Source organism: Rhinopithecus bieti, unplaced genomic scaffold (assembly GCF_001698545.2).
Source record: "Rhinopithecus bieti isolate Rb0 unplaced genomic scaffold, ASM169854v2 scaffold_2349, whole genome shotgun sequence".
Classification (NCBI taxonomy): Eukaryota; Metazoa; Chordata; class Mammalia; order Primates; family Cercopithecidae; genus Rhinopithecus; species Rhinopithecus bieti.
The window spans coordinates 17,645-32,755 of NW_016804051.1; the positions used below are offsets into that span (position 1 = coordinate 17,645).

A 15,111-nucleotide genomic window follows, 5' to 3' on the forward strand; every position below is an offset into this window, starting at 1 on the left:
GGGGATGGTCTTTTGTGGAGGGGAGGATACACCGGTTCGCATCGCAGGCGGATTTCAGGTCGGAAAGTCTTGGTCAAGGAGCCCGACGCTGCCTCCCGGGTCTCGGGGAGCAGCCCCCGTGCTACCGCCCAGGTGGGATCGTGAAGGGGATGAAGAGCTCCCGTGGCGAGGCTTATTGAATCCGGTTGCTGACTGCGCGCAGTAAACACTCCTTAAAGATGGAGCGCTTAACGGGAGGGTGTGCGTGTGTGTTCCCGGGTTGTTACCTTGCACACCCACTTAGGCCCGCATGAAAAACCTTTACTCCCCGCCGCCGGCCACCGCTGCCGGGACCACACATCTTGAACTCACGTCTCTCTGAGGAGAGGAGACAGGTTGACTTTTCCGGTGTGTCTGATCCTTCGGCTCGGGCTCATTGTACACTGTGTTTTGGAAGTGTCTGATTGTAGGGTGGCGTGTGTGGGGTTGTTCCTTGTAGGCCGCAGAACTTGTGTCTCACTTCTAACTCCAGACCTGCTTTAAAAACACACTTTTTTTGGGGGGAGGGAGGGGGTACATTTCTAAGTATGTCCTCATACAAACTTCGGAGCAAACTTTCTGTGACTCTCCCCACCCTCCCCCTTCCTTTTTCTAAATGGAAAAGAATGTCCGGAGGGGTTGCCAGATAGAGGACTACACTTACAAAGTGTTTATGATTCCAGGTGCATGAAATCTTTAACATTACAGGTACGTTTTACTTACAGTGCCATTTTTGGTATTCTTACATGGACATGCCACCCCCATTTTAGGAGAACTTGTATTTGGTTTGAAAAAGAATTGAAATCACGGCGTTATCCTACCTTCACCATTTACCCCTGATAAATTGTCCATGTTTATATTCGGGTGAGTGGTGAGAAAGATAATTTTCCGTAGAGGATTTGTGTGTGCGTGCACGTGGACGAATAAACTGTAATTATGTTTGCCCACACTAGACTTTGAGATTTATTTGGACTAATTTTGTAGTTGAATGCCTGTGTGTCACATCTCAGTCCACTGGCTGAACTTGCTGGGTGAAAAGTTGCAGTGAATTTGGTATTTGAGAATTTAGCTTGAATGTATGTTGGCTGCAATTTAAATAATATGTTACCTTAATGCTTTCCCTAGGGAAAATTGCAGGGAATCATTAACTGAGTGGTTCTTAATGGAAAACCTGGATTGGGGGATACTTATATTTCCAACCCCCATTCAGTGTCCTTATATTGGGAGGAGTCAATGGAAACCTTTATAGGGGATCTTTGTTGCTTTAAAGTTTATCTGTTGCTGTTGCTATCTGGAGTCAGTGATCGTGGAAAGAACATGCGATCTCAGGTATCAGAAATAGGCTGTTTCCATTTACTTTCCATTTCTGGGCTATATAGAGAAAATGAGGAAAAAAATAGGGGTTTTGATTTTCTGCAGATAAAATGAGTTGAGGTTTTTAGTATGACTCAATAGATCTTAAAGTGTTTATCTGTGGTTTCTGTACTGCCTATGATACATTATAAAAATTTGTATGTAAAGCTTGTTAAGAGGAAAGATTATGCTTATATTTTAGGGCAAGAGGGCATATTTAACTACATTTATAGAGTGATTTTGTTTCAGGTTTTCTGAGGAATTTTAAATACCCTGTGTGTCCTTTAATAGTAAAAAACACCGCTTCTCTCGAGGTACTCCTGAGTTTCTTACAACTATTGCTCTGGAATAGTTTTCTCTTAAAATTTGGACCACAATATAAAAAACATTTCCTTCCTTCTTGGTTACAGTGGAGTTTCTTCTGTTTTGCCAGGAAAGTTAACTTTTTTTTTTTTATTTTTGTTCATCATTTACAAATAGATGTTATAGATTTAGCAAATAATCTCAAGAAGCTGGATTCCTTCAATTAGCGGGCTTTTCTAGGACATAAAACCATTAAAGGGTTAGATGGAAAAGATTGTTTTGACTGACTGAGATAAATGGACGGGGCTGTGTTTGATGTGCGCCGGGAATGGTCTGGAGCTTGGTGGCCCAAAACTTCTCAGTCCATCTGAAGCCAAATAAAATATTTAACCTAGGGCCTCCATTTTGTTTAAAAAAAAAAGTTGATTCTTTGTTAAGACCTTTAAGAAAAGGTTTGGGCGTTACCTTTAACTAATGTGTTTAACAGTTCATTTTAGATCTGGGTTCCCTAATAGAGGAAAGAAAATCCACTTAAAAAAAGATCTCAACAGTGGAATTTAATTTGGTGTACATACAACGTTCTTTGCTTTAAGTTAATACCATATTAGTATTTTAAATTTATAGAGTACCTTTGATTTCAAGATGCTGTATAAACTTTAGTTAGTTGGTAATAACCTTGTTGTGGAATTGCCCCTTTACTGAAAAGTGTAAACATTTCTTGCATGGTGACGTGTACACACACACACACTCTCTCTCTTTCTGAACAAGAGGAAATATTTGAACCATGAGATCTCTGCCCACAATTGATATTAGACCTTTCCACCTGTTATTCTTAAAACCACTATCAGTGAACTGTTTGGTATTTGTCAACACTAACAAAGTGGGGCTAATTTAATAATTTAATCCCAAATTTTAGATTCCTCAGGCAACTGGGGGTTAGAATCTGATTTCACCCATCAAGCTACTTCTGTTCTTTATGACACCTTAACATATGATCATTAAAATGGGCTGTATGGTAACACTATCAACTTCAACTAATATTTCTATAACAAATTGATTATAAAATGTATCATTTATAGATCATACTTATATGACTATTTGATACAGGTTTTTCTTACAATCGTTTGGATAGAGAAATATTCTTTACAGTAAAAACTTCGGGATAATTTTTTAGACCATTATTGTTTCTGAAAACCAAAGGCTGGAAAAAGCAGCTTAGTGTCGTAATTTGTAATATTTTAAATTCTTGGGTATGGAGAAGTAAAATAAGATTACTCCTCCAGAACATTTATTTCAGATCTTTTTGTACATTTAATGTTTTTGTATGCTGCTGCTCATGTTATTAATTTCAAAGCCCTTGGCAATAAGGAGGTTAAACTTGCCTATAATGTAAGGAAATTTAACTTTAAAAATTTCCCTTTAGATATGCTAGCATCTTAGTCTTGGTTCACTACATATTTTATCTAGTCAAGGCTTTAAAATTATAGCTTCATTCTGTTTCACAGGTTTTAAGTACGCCTATACACCATAGTGACTTTATTTTTTGAGATGGAGTTTCCCTCTTGGCTGAAGTATAATGGCTCAATCTTGGCCCACTGCAACCTCTGCCTCCCAGATTCAAGCAATTCTCCTGCCTCAGCCTCCTGAGTAGCTGGGATTACAGGCACCCACCACCATGCCTGGCTAATTTTTTTTTGTATTTTCGGTAGAGATGAAGTTTTGCCATGTTGACTAGGCTGATCTCGAACTTCTGACCTCAGGTGATCTCCCTGCCTTGGCCTCCCAAAGTGATGGGATTATAGGCGTGAGCCACTGCACCCAGCCCATAATGACTTTTATATACTAGAGGTGTTAGTGATTTGAATGTCCCCAATTCATTTTATTTTCTTTGTCTCTGAGGAGGAAGCCAGTGTAGCTGAGCTCCTTCTTTTTCTCTTAAATTCTGTCTTCTAGTCTAATGCTCTTCAGGCAGGCAGTAGAACATGCCAACGTCCTTGATGTAGTTTGGTATTCATAGTAAAGTCTGTGTATTTTAGTCATCACTTTTACTTTTTTCTTGTTGGTTGAGCTGTTACTATCACAGCATACTAACATCTCATTTAGCATAATTCAGTTTTCAAGATAAATGAAGGGTCATACTTAGGCATACAAGATTTTTATTTTAGCCTTTTTTTTTTTTTTTTTTTTGGCAGAGTGTTATTCTGTTGCCTACGCTGGAGTTCATTGGCAACAGTGTGCAGTGAGCCATCCCAGCTCACTGCAGCTTTGACCTGGCTCAAGTGATTTTCCCATGTTGGCTTCCCAAGTAGCTGGGACTACAGGTACATGCCACCATGACTGGCTAAGTTTTTTTACTCCTTCCCCACCCCCCGTAGAGATGGGGTTTCTTCAGGTTGCCCAGGCTGGTCTTGAATTTCTGCACTCAAGGAGATCCTCCTTCCTCAGTCTTCCAAAGTGCTGGCATTACAGGTATTAGCCACCATGCCTGGCCTGTTTTAGCCTTTTTTGATGAGTTTTTTTTTTTTTTTTTTTTTTTTGAGATGGAGTCTCGCTCTGTCACCATCACCCAGGCTGGAGTGCAGTGGCCGGATCTCAGCTCACTGCAAGCTCCGCCTCCCGGGTTTACGCCATTCTCCTGCCTCAGCCTCCTGAGTAGCTGGGACTACAGGCGCCCGCCACCTCGCCCGGCTAGGTTTTGTATTTTTTAGTAGAGACGGGGTTTCACCGTGTTAGCCAGGATGATCTCGAACTCCTGACCTCGTGATCCGCCCTTCTCGGCCTCCCAAAGTGCTGGGATTACAGGCTTGAGCCACCGCGCCTGGCCGAGAGTCTTAAAGATGTAACACATCCTCCTCTTTTCAAATAGATCATACTTAGTAGAACTTAACGTTTTATTCATGATTCAATATAAAATGAATATGAATTATTGTTTTGTTGTTATATGTAACGTGAGGATCTCATTAGGGCCTGTAGAGAGAAGGATTTCATCCTGGCTAAATGGTGATAGGTCGTTTAACTTTGTTCTTACTAGTTTTCTTTTGCATTCATTTTGTTTACTGATACTTTCTTCATCTGAGAATGCTGAACCCTTTAAATACGCCATCGTAATCAGCATTGTACATGTTTCTGTATGATTGACATGTATGGAAAGTTTAAGTGCCAGATGCTGTGTTAAGTTCATATCTATTACCACTTTTAATTTTCATAGTAGCTCTAAGTGGTAGGAGAAACTGAAAGTTGGAGAAGTACATGTCACAACCAAAGTTGTCTAGAAAGCTTATTACAAGTTTATTAGAATTTGTGTGGAAAAATAAAATTGACGTATTCTGTTCACTCGGAATCGCCCTCACCCCTAGCAATACTTGCTCATCTTTTAAGGCTCAACTCAAAGATTACTGTTATCCCTACAACTTTCCCTGACCTGAGTTGAACTGTCCTCTGTGACTCTAAGAAACTCTTCTTCTAGTATCAGACCTAACCCACTGATAGGCGTTTATTGTTCCTATGCTTTAAGTGCCATGAAGTCAGGATCCTTGTGTGAGCATGGATTAAGATGCCTTTTTGGCATTTTTATTTAATGATGCTGGAGAGCTATAAGAGTTCAGACTAGTTTGCCATGTGGTATTGGGTATGAGTGGCAAGAGGTGAGGCTGTAGATAGTGACCAGCCTAGTTAGGACCTTGTTGTAGTTTGCCAAGATGTTCATTTTTTTTTAAAGGTGGTAGGAACCATTGCAGGATTTTAAGCGTTGATATATTTGCTGTTTAGACACAATTTGGGAGCAGTATGGAGGATGGACTGGAATGGGAGCCATGAAGACTGGTTTTAGGGTAACTGGTTAAGAAGATTCAACAGCAACCATCGTTCAGATTTTTTTCTTGTTTGAATGTTTATTTCAAAATTTTTTATTACAAATAATTGCTGTAAACATCTTGGTGTAGATAACTTTGATTTTTTTTAAAGGATTTTTTTTTAGGATGCTTCCACAAAATAGTGTTACCGAGTTTAAGTGTATGGATATTTTAAGGTTTCATGATTAATTTTCCTTTAGGCTGCTGCTTAAAAGAGTTGGGCCTATTTAGCACAGCAGTAAATAAAGATGTCCCTTTTCGCTATTCTGTTATAAGCATTAGCTAATTGCGTTTTAAATTTTTTGCTAATTTCATGGCATGTGCCATTTAAACATTCGTGAAGCAGGATATTTTCCTGTCTGTTTACTAATCATATTTATTTTCATTGACTTGTTTGGCCTTGTCCTAGTTATGTCAGAGCCTTAATGTTTTTCTTATTGATCTACCTGAGACTTACAATAATATTAATCTGTTGTCATATTTGCTAGAAACATTTCCATGGTGAATTATTTGTCTTTTAATATTGGTCATTGTTTGGACGTGTAGAAATGTGTTATCTTAGGAGTCAAAATCTGTCTAACTTTTGTTTTGTTTTCATATTCTATACTTGGAAAGCCTTTTTCTTCAAGAAGTTTGATAAATAAGTACATTATATTTAGTGTTTTTAAAAAATGCTTTAATAAACTATTCCCCCTTCAACTGCTATTTGGCCATCTCGTCATTGTTTATTAACCAATTCTTCCTTTCCACAGTGATGTAGTATCTTTTCAGTTATGTTAATTATAATAGAATCAGATATAGCTCTTGTTCAGTGCCATACTGTTTTCATTATTGTAGCTTTATAATTTAGTTTAATATTCTCATTAGGCCAGTTTTTTTAAGAGATGGAGTCTCGCTCTGTCACCCAGGCTGGAGTACAGTGGCGTGATCTTGGCTTGCTGCAGCCTCTGACCCCTGGGTTCAAGTGATTCTCCTGCCTCAACCTTGCTAGTAGCTGGGATTACAGGTGCATGCCACCACTCCCAGCTAATTTTTTTTGGGGTGGAGATGGGGTTACGTTGGTCAGGTTGGTCTCGAACTCCTGACCTCAAGTGATCTGCCCGCCTTGGCCTCCCAATTTTTTGTTGTTATTCTTATTTTTTTCTGCCACATAAATATTAAACTTGTTAAATTTAATAAGGGCTGGGTGTGGTGGCTCATGTCTGTAATCCCAGGACTTTGGGCAGGCTGAGGAGGGTGGATCATCTGAGGTCAGGAGTTTGAGACCAGCCTGACCAACCTGGTGAAATCTTGTCTCTACTAATAATACAAAAATTAGTTGAGCGTGGTGGCACATACCTGTAATCCCAGCTACTGGGGAGGCTGAGTCACGAGAATCGCTTGAACCCGGGAGGCGGAGGTTGCAGTGAGCCAAGATCATGCCACTGTAGTCCAGCCTGGGCGACAGAGTGAAACTGTGTCTCAAAAAAAAAAAAAAAAAAAAGACATTTCGTTGGGATTATTATTAGAATTGCATGACTTTGGAAAAAGAGATATCTACGTCTATTTAGTTTTCTCACCCAGGAGCATGCTATGTTTTTATGTTTATTTAAGCTTTGGCCCATATTGCTCAGGATAGCTTTATAATTTTCTTCCTATGTTTGAATTTAATTTCAGATAATTTATTTTTATTTGTGTGATTTACATTGTGTTTTCTAATCCTAGTTATTGCTTGTATTTAGGAATGCAGTTATATGTATTTTTGCTCGATCAGAACAATTTTGGCTGGGCATGGTGGCTCACGCCTGTTGTCCTAGCACTTTGGGAGGCCAAGGTGGGAGGATCACTTGAGTCCAGGAGTTCGAGACCAGCCTGGGCAACATAGTGAGACCTCATCTCTTTATTTATTTATTTATTGTTTTTTGAGACGGAGTTTCACTCTTGTCGCCCAGGTTGGAGTGCAGTGGTGCCATCTCGGCTCACTGCAACCTCCGCCTCCCGGGTTCAAGCGATTCTCCGGCCTCAACCTCCTGAGTAGCTGGGATTACAGGCAAGCACCACCATGCCCGTCTAATTTTTTTGTATTTTTCGTAGAGACGGGGTTTCTCCATGTTGACCAGGCTGGTCTCGAACTCCCAACCTCAGACGTCACTCTGCCTCCAGCTTGAGGCAGGGGCTCCAGAGCTTTCCTCTTCAACCTTCAGCTTGAGTTGGAGGTGCACAGTCATAACCGTTAGGGTCCTAGCGCATTCATTTTCAGGAAGTAAATCTTCAGGACGTACTGAAGCATCTTCAGAATAGCAAATACAAAGAGGCTGACTCACGCTGACAGTTCTGTGATTTACATGATCATATTCAAGAAACAGCGAGGCCAATCAGATATCCATATGGAAAAATATGAGCTTTGACTTCTAACTCACACCACACACAAAAATTAATCCCAGGAAGATCATAAACCTTATTGTGAAAGATAAATCACTAAAGCTTTTAGAAGATAATATAGGCAAATATCTTCAGATCTTTGGGGGAGATGAATATCTCTTAAATGGGACAAAAACCAAGCAAACCATAAGCAAAAGACTGATAAACTGCACATCATTAAAAGAATCTGTTCAATAAAATACCATTAGGAGATTTAAAAGTCAAGTCCTATAGACTAGAAAAGATACTTTATATATATACTGTTTTGTCCAATGAAAGACATATCTATAATATGCAAAGAGCTCCTTCAAATCAATACATACACATACAACTCAATTTAAGACTGGGATGACAACTTGGACAGACATTTTATAAAAGAGGATTGACTGGCCAATAAGCAAATGAAAAGGTATCATCTTTAGTCATCAAGGAAATGAAAATTAAAACCACTACACACCTACCAGAGTGGCTAAAATGAAAAAGATTGGTAACACCATTGGTCAGGATAAAGAGCAACTAGAATGCTCATTTGTTGCCAATATGAATATAAATTGCACAAACACTTTAGAAAACTGTTTGGTGGTAGTATCTATTAAAGCTAAACATGCCAGGCATGGTGGCTCATGCCTGTAAACCTAGCACTTTGGGAGGCTGAGGCGGGTGGATCATGAGGTCAGGAAGTCAAGACTGTCCTGGCTAACACAGTGAAACCCCATCTCTACTAAAAATACAAAAAATTAGCTGGGCGTGTTGCCACGTGCCTATAGTCCCAGCTACTCGGGAGGGTGAGGCAGGAGAATCACCTGAACCTGAGAGGCGGAGGTTGTAGTGAGCCAAGATCATGCCACTGCACTCCAGGCTGGGCGACACAGAGAGATTCCATTTCAAACAAACAAACAAACCTGGAAACAACCCAAATATCTATTAATAGGATAATGGATAATAGGTTGTGATATATTTTTACAATGGAGTACTACAGAACAATGGAAAAGAATGAACTACAGTCTCATGCTATATGTACAGCTGAAGCTCACAGACGCAGTGTTCAGCGAAATAAACCAGACACAAAATAATATATACTGCATGATTCCGTTTTATAGGCATGAGGTTCAACAACAGGAAAAACTAACGCATGGCGCCATAAGTCAGAATGGTGGTTTTCAAGGGGCACAATGACTGGGAGAAGGTACACAGGAGCCTCTGGTGGGCTAGACACGTTCTAGATCTTGATCTAGATGGTGGTCACAGGGTGCATGTCATATGTAAATACTCACCAAGGTGGACACTGAATATCTCGTACTTTAGATACATCATTCCTCAAAAAATTTTTAAAGGAGAAAGTGGGGCAATTCAATGGGGAAAGGATGGCCTTTTTTACAAATGGTGCTGGTTCTACTGGGTATCTACATCCTCAATACACAGAAGTTAACTCAAGGTGGACCACAGAGTCTCATGTAAGAGCTAAAATGATAACATTCTTAGAAGAAATAATGGAAGTAAATCTTTGTGACCTTGGATTAGGTAATGGGTACTTAGATACCACACCAAAAGCACACGTGACAAAAGAAAAACTAGATAAATTGAACTACATCAAAATTACAAGGTTTTATGCTGCCAACAATACCATTAAAAGTGAGCAGAATGGGAGAAAATATTTGTAAATCATGTATCTGGTAAGGGTCTAGTATTCAGAATATATACAATTTAAAGAACTAGCCTGGGCAACATGGTGAAACCTCATCTCTATACAAAATACAAAAAAATTAGCTGGTCATGGTGGTGTGAGCCTGTAGTCTCAGCTATTCAGGAGGCTAAGGCAGGAGGAGCACCTGAGCCTGGGAAGTTGAGGCAGCATTGAGCTGAGATCATGCCACTGTACTCCAGCCTAGGTGACAGAGCAAGGGCCTGTCTCAAAAATAAATAAAAATAAAAAAGAGAAGAAAGAAAAGTACTATTATAATCCAACAATAAAAACAAAACAACATAATTTTAAGAATGGCAAAGGTAGGCTGAATGTGGCATGCTCTCGGCTCACTGCAAGCTCCACCTCCTGGGTTCTCGCCATTCTTCTGCCTCAGCCTCCCATGTAGCTGGGATTACAGGCACCCTCCACCACGTCCAGCTAATTTTTGTATTTTTAGTAGAGACGGGGTTTCACCATGTTGGTCAGGCTGGTCTCAAACTCCCAACTGTTAGGTCTGTCCGTGTGAGGAAAGTCCACCAACAGGCTGTGTGTGAGCAACAAGGTTGTTTATTTCACTTGGGTGCAGGTGGGCTGAGTCCACAAAGAGAACCAGCAAAGGGACATAGGAGTGGGGCAGTTTTGTAAGATTTGGATAGGTAGTGGAAAATTACAGTTAAAAGTGGTTATCTCTTGCTGGCAGGGGAGGGGTCACAAGGTGCAGGGTGGAGAGATCATGAGACTCATTGTCCAGGGGAGGAATGTCACAAGGTCGATTGATTAGTTGGGGGTGGGACAGGAACAAATCACCAAGGTGGAATGTCATCAGTTAAGGAAAGAACTGCCTGTTTCATTTTTTTGGTGGTTCTTCAGTTGCTCCAGACCATCTGAATGTGTACCTGAAGGTCACAGGGGTTATGATGGCTTAGCTTGGGCTCAGGGGCCTGACATTGAGGATCCTTCTTTATCTTTCTCTGATGCCCTTCTATGAGAATGAATCTGTTTTGGAAGAAAATGAAATTAAGATTATCCATCACAACAACCACTATCTCCAAATCTGTATTCATTCCTTCTATTCATTATAAGTCTCATCTACCTGATGAGATAACTTTTTTGAAGACAGGAATTGTATGCTGTTTAACAGTGCTTTGATTCTTCCATAGTTCAGTCATCCTTGATATCTTGTGGGGGATTGGCTCTAGGATACCACTGCCACACCATACCAGAATCTGTAGATGCTCAATCCCTTACATATAATGGTGCATATCTGCATATAACCAACACACATCCCCCATATACTTTATTTATTTACTTAGAGACAGGATCACCCTCTGTTGCTTAGGCTGGAGTGCAGTGTCACAATCACAGCTCACTGCAGCCTCAACCTCCTGGGCTCCAGTGATCTGCCCACCTCAGCCTCTTGAGTAGCTGGGACTACAGGTGTATACTACCACACCTGGTTAATTTTTTTTATTTTTATTTTTAGTAAAGACAAGGTCTCACTATGCTGCCCAGGTTGGCCTCCCAAAGTTTTGGGATTACAAGTGTGAGCCACAGTGCCTGGCCCCATGTACTTTAAGTCATCAGTAATAAAATGTATAGATATTGTACAATGGTGACAGTCGTTATACTGTACTTTCTATTTGTATTTTTATTGTTTCTTTTTTCAAATATTCAGCCTCGTCTAGTTGAATCTGAAGATGTGGACCTGCTGATGAAGAGGGCTGACTGTATCTAACTTAGGGTCTCGCATGCACCTGGCACTTAATACATTTTATTGACTGTTTTAGCTAACATTCAACAGACAATTCCAAATAAAAACCTCTTAAAAGTAGGTAAAAAAGGAAACCTTAGTCCTTCCTCTAAAGTGGCCAGAAAACCAGCCTGGGTAACATAGTGAGACCTTGTCTCTACAAAAAAGTTTTTAAAATTAGCTGCCTGCCTGTAGTCCCAGCCACTCAGGAAGCTGAGGCAGGAGGATCCCTTAAGCCCAGGAGTTTGAGGTTACAGTGAGCTAGATCACAACATTGCCTCCATCCTGGGTGACAACAAGGCCCTGAGGGAAAAAAAAGAAAAAAGGAAAAGGAAGAAAGAATATAAAGTATGAAAGGAAGAGCCGGGCGGCGGTGGCTCAAGGCCTGTCAATCCCAGCACTTTGGGAGCCGAGACGGGCGGCGGATCACGAGGGTCAGGAGATCGGAGACCATCCTGGCTAACACGGTGAAACCCCGTCTCTACTAAAAAAAATACAAAAAAACTAGGCCGGGCGAGGTGGCGGGCGCCTGTGAGTCCCAGCTACTCGGGAGGCTGAGGCAGGAGAATGGCGTTAAAGTCCGGGAGGCGGAGGCTTGCAGTGAGCTCGAGATCCGGGCCACTGGACTCCAGCCTGGGCGACAGAGCGAGACTCCGTTCAAAAAAAAGAAAAAAAAAAAAAAGAAAAGGAAGAGACAAAACTATGATTATTTGCATATGAAATGATAAATGTTAGACAGCCAAAGAAGCCTGAGAGATTCAACTAAGATTTTACTGGAAGTAATATGAGAATTCAGTACAGTGGCTATATACAAAATCAAGAGATTAGCACAAAAACCTCAACTACTTTTCCCATGCACCACCAATAACTAATTAGAAAATGGAAGATCCCATTTACAATGACAATGCAAATGTATGAAGTATTTAGGAATAAAAATACAAAGATCTTTAACAAAAAATATGTAAGATCTATATGATGGAAACCCTAAAACTCTTCTGAAAGACATTAAAAAGAAATGAACACATGCCATGAGATAGCACGTTCCTATAATGTTGTATAGATGTCAATTCTCAAATTCATCTACAAATTTAACATAATCCTGTTCAAACCCCAAGATCGTTTTGGGTGGTGGCTGTTTTTGAGACAGGGTCTCGCTCTGTTGCCCAGGCTAGAGTGCAGTAGTATGACCACAGCTCACTGCATCCTCGACCTCCCAGGCCTCAAGCAATCCTCCCACTTCAGCCTCTGAAGTCTCTCATATCGTGTCCAAGAAATGGGGACAAATCTCACAAAGGAACTAGGCTCAGGAGGGCTGGAATATTCAGGGAAGGTTTCAAGCAGAAAGATGAACTTGAATTGGCTTTTGAGAGATTCATAGGATTCCCACAGGCAGAGTGAAATAAGGGAATTTTAGGTGGACAACGCATAGACAAAAGCAGAAATGCGGATGGTGTGACTGGGATATGGTGAGGGGCTGCTCTGGCTGGAATGGAGGGCTGCCACAATAATGAAATGGTGAATGAGGCAAATAAGGTTGGATTGGTAGCATAGCGTCAAGGTTGCCAGCTTATTAAATCAGTCTTCCAATATGCTAGCACTGGCCTGTTGGGAAAAGTAATGCATCATGTAATCAAACAAAAGGCAAACAGAGGCAAGCTCCAGGAATGGGCACTGTGAACAAGACTTGTCCCAGAGTAGCCAGATGTAGGCTTTAGACATGTTAATGCAGGCTGAGCATCTCTAATCGAAGGGGGAATGTCTCATATGGTGTCCAAGAAACGGACACATCTCACAGAGGGCCTGGACTCAGAAGGGGTAGAGTATGAGACATCATTCCCCCTCCCCTGTGAACTTAAAAATGTGGCCAACATTTTTTTTAAAAGATGGCTACTCTGTAGTGCTTTAACTGGACCTATTTAGGCAATGCCTTACACACTGGAGAAGGATGATACTATGTGAATCTAATCTACAAGACAATGCTTCTCTCTTTTGGCTGTCTCCTTCCTCTCCAGGGTGATGACAACTCCGTGAGGGTGGAGATTATATGTCTCTCATCATTTCAGCAACAAGGAAATAAATTAGTGGCAAAGTAAGGGTGACTTGGTGAGTACATCCAATTGTTGACATAGTTTTGGGTAGGAGAAATTTTGCTATTATATCACCTTAACTTCTTAAAATGGTCTAATGGGATTAACTTGGTTTCGATTCACAGAGATCTCCTGGAAGCAAGGATCCTTTAAAAATCCTGGAATATACACTGCAGTAAAAGCATACCTCAGCCTTAAACTACTGAAGAAGAATGTCAAGTGGGAAAGTGGCTTTGGTTTTGAGTTTGTGGGATCTGAATCCACACAGACAGGACTGCATTTTGAAAACCTGAATTAATTATTGTCCTTACCTCAATAAGACAAAAAATTATAATCAAAATTATTAGCATTACAGTCACAGATATTGCCAAGATGAGTCTGTTGTTATAGCCATATCCTGGAACTTCTTTCGTGAGCTACAAGAAAAAAAAAAAAAGGAAAGAATTAAAAAAAAAAAAAAAAAGAATCAAAGCTAACTTTTCAAAACCCCAGTATTCCAGTTGAGTAGCTTACAGGTTCTTTTTTATTTTTTTTGAGACAGGGTTTCACTCTGTCACCCAGGCTGGAATACAGTGGTGCGATCACAGTTCACTACAGACTCTACCTCCCTGGGCTGAGGTGATCCTCCCACCTCAGCCTCCCGAGTAGCTGGGACTACAGGCACGTGTCACCACACCCAGCTAATTTTTGTATTTTTTTGTGAAGACAGGGTTTCACTATGTTGGCCAAGCTGGTCTGAAACTCCTGACCTCAAGAGATCCACCCACCTCAGCCTCCGAAAGTGCTGGGATTACAGGCGTGAGCCACCACTCCCGGCCTACAGTTTATCATGTACACTAATCTATTTCACTCTCTAAATGAACAAAGTGGGAGATCACTGTTATGGCCAAAGTTACAAAGTGGGAGATCACAGTTATGGCCAAGACAAGCTATGGCCTGGGAGTCCCAGGTTCTCTTGTGTGGGCACTTTCCTGGCATATGCTAAATGATGGGAAAGTCTGGGTCTCATGTTTCTGTGTGGTCTTCTGCTCTTTCTGTTTGCTTTTTCTGGGTCTTTCTACTCTTTCTGGGTCTCATGTTTCTGTGTGGTCTTCTGCTCTTCTGCTTTTTCTGTTCCCTCTGGGCTTCCGTGCTTTCATTGATATAGTTCTCAGTTTTCCATTGGTCCGTATCCCATTCTGCCTTGGACGCCTTTACGTCCTGCTGCTCACTGAGGAGCTTCATCAGGAGGCCTGTCCTGGAGATTAACTTGGCACAGGTCACTTGCACATGGGTCTCAGAGCAGTCCGTCTTCAAGGTCCAGATAACATGAGAAACGAACCTTCTCACATCATTGTTGGGGATGAGGGACCGTAGCTGCTGGGTTAGCTGAATTTCATACTGATCACCTGGGGATGAGAGCAGTGGGTAATTGAAGCTTTTGGGCTCGGGGGACAGGTCAGTGCCCACGTTGTTGTATTCCCATTTTGTCTCAGTTTCTTTAACAGTTGGCTTTAAGTTGAATGCAGTCCCAGCGGAATCTGCCTCAGGAGGAGGATTGTAGTTTGTGTTTTCAGAGATGGGGCCTTCTGGCATAGTAGTGTTTTCCATAAAAACGTTTTCTTCAGAGTCTTTTTTTTTTTTTTTGAGACAGAGTCTCGCTCTGTCGCCCAGGCTGGAGTGCAG

General features: G+C 41.1%; 1 protein-coding gene across 1 annotated transcript; it reads right to left on the reverse strand.

Moving 5' to 3' along the window:
- Window positions 1-13,544: 13,544 nt before the first annotated feature.
- On the reverse strand, window positions 13,545-15,111 carry LOC108522952 (leucine-rich repeat-containing protein 37A3-like). Its single transcript, XM_017863422.1, has one exon. It carries the CDS (start codon window positions 15,034-15,036, stop codon window positions 14,452-14,454), a length of 585 nt encoding a protein of 194 aa, XP_017718911.1. The 5' UTR covers window positions 15,037-15,111; the 3' UTR covers window positions 13,545-14,451.

Coding starts and splice junctions, on each gene's coding strand:
- LOC108522952 (XM_017863422.1), bottom strand. CDS start 15,036: ATGGAAAACACTACTATGCCAGAAGGCCCCATCTCTGAAAACACAAAC.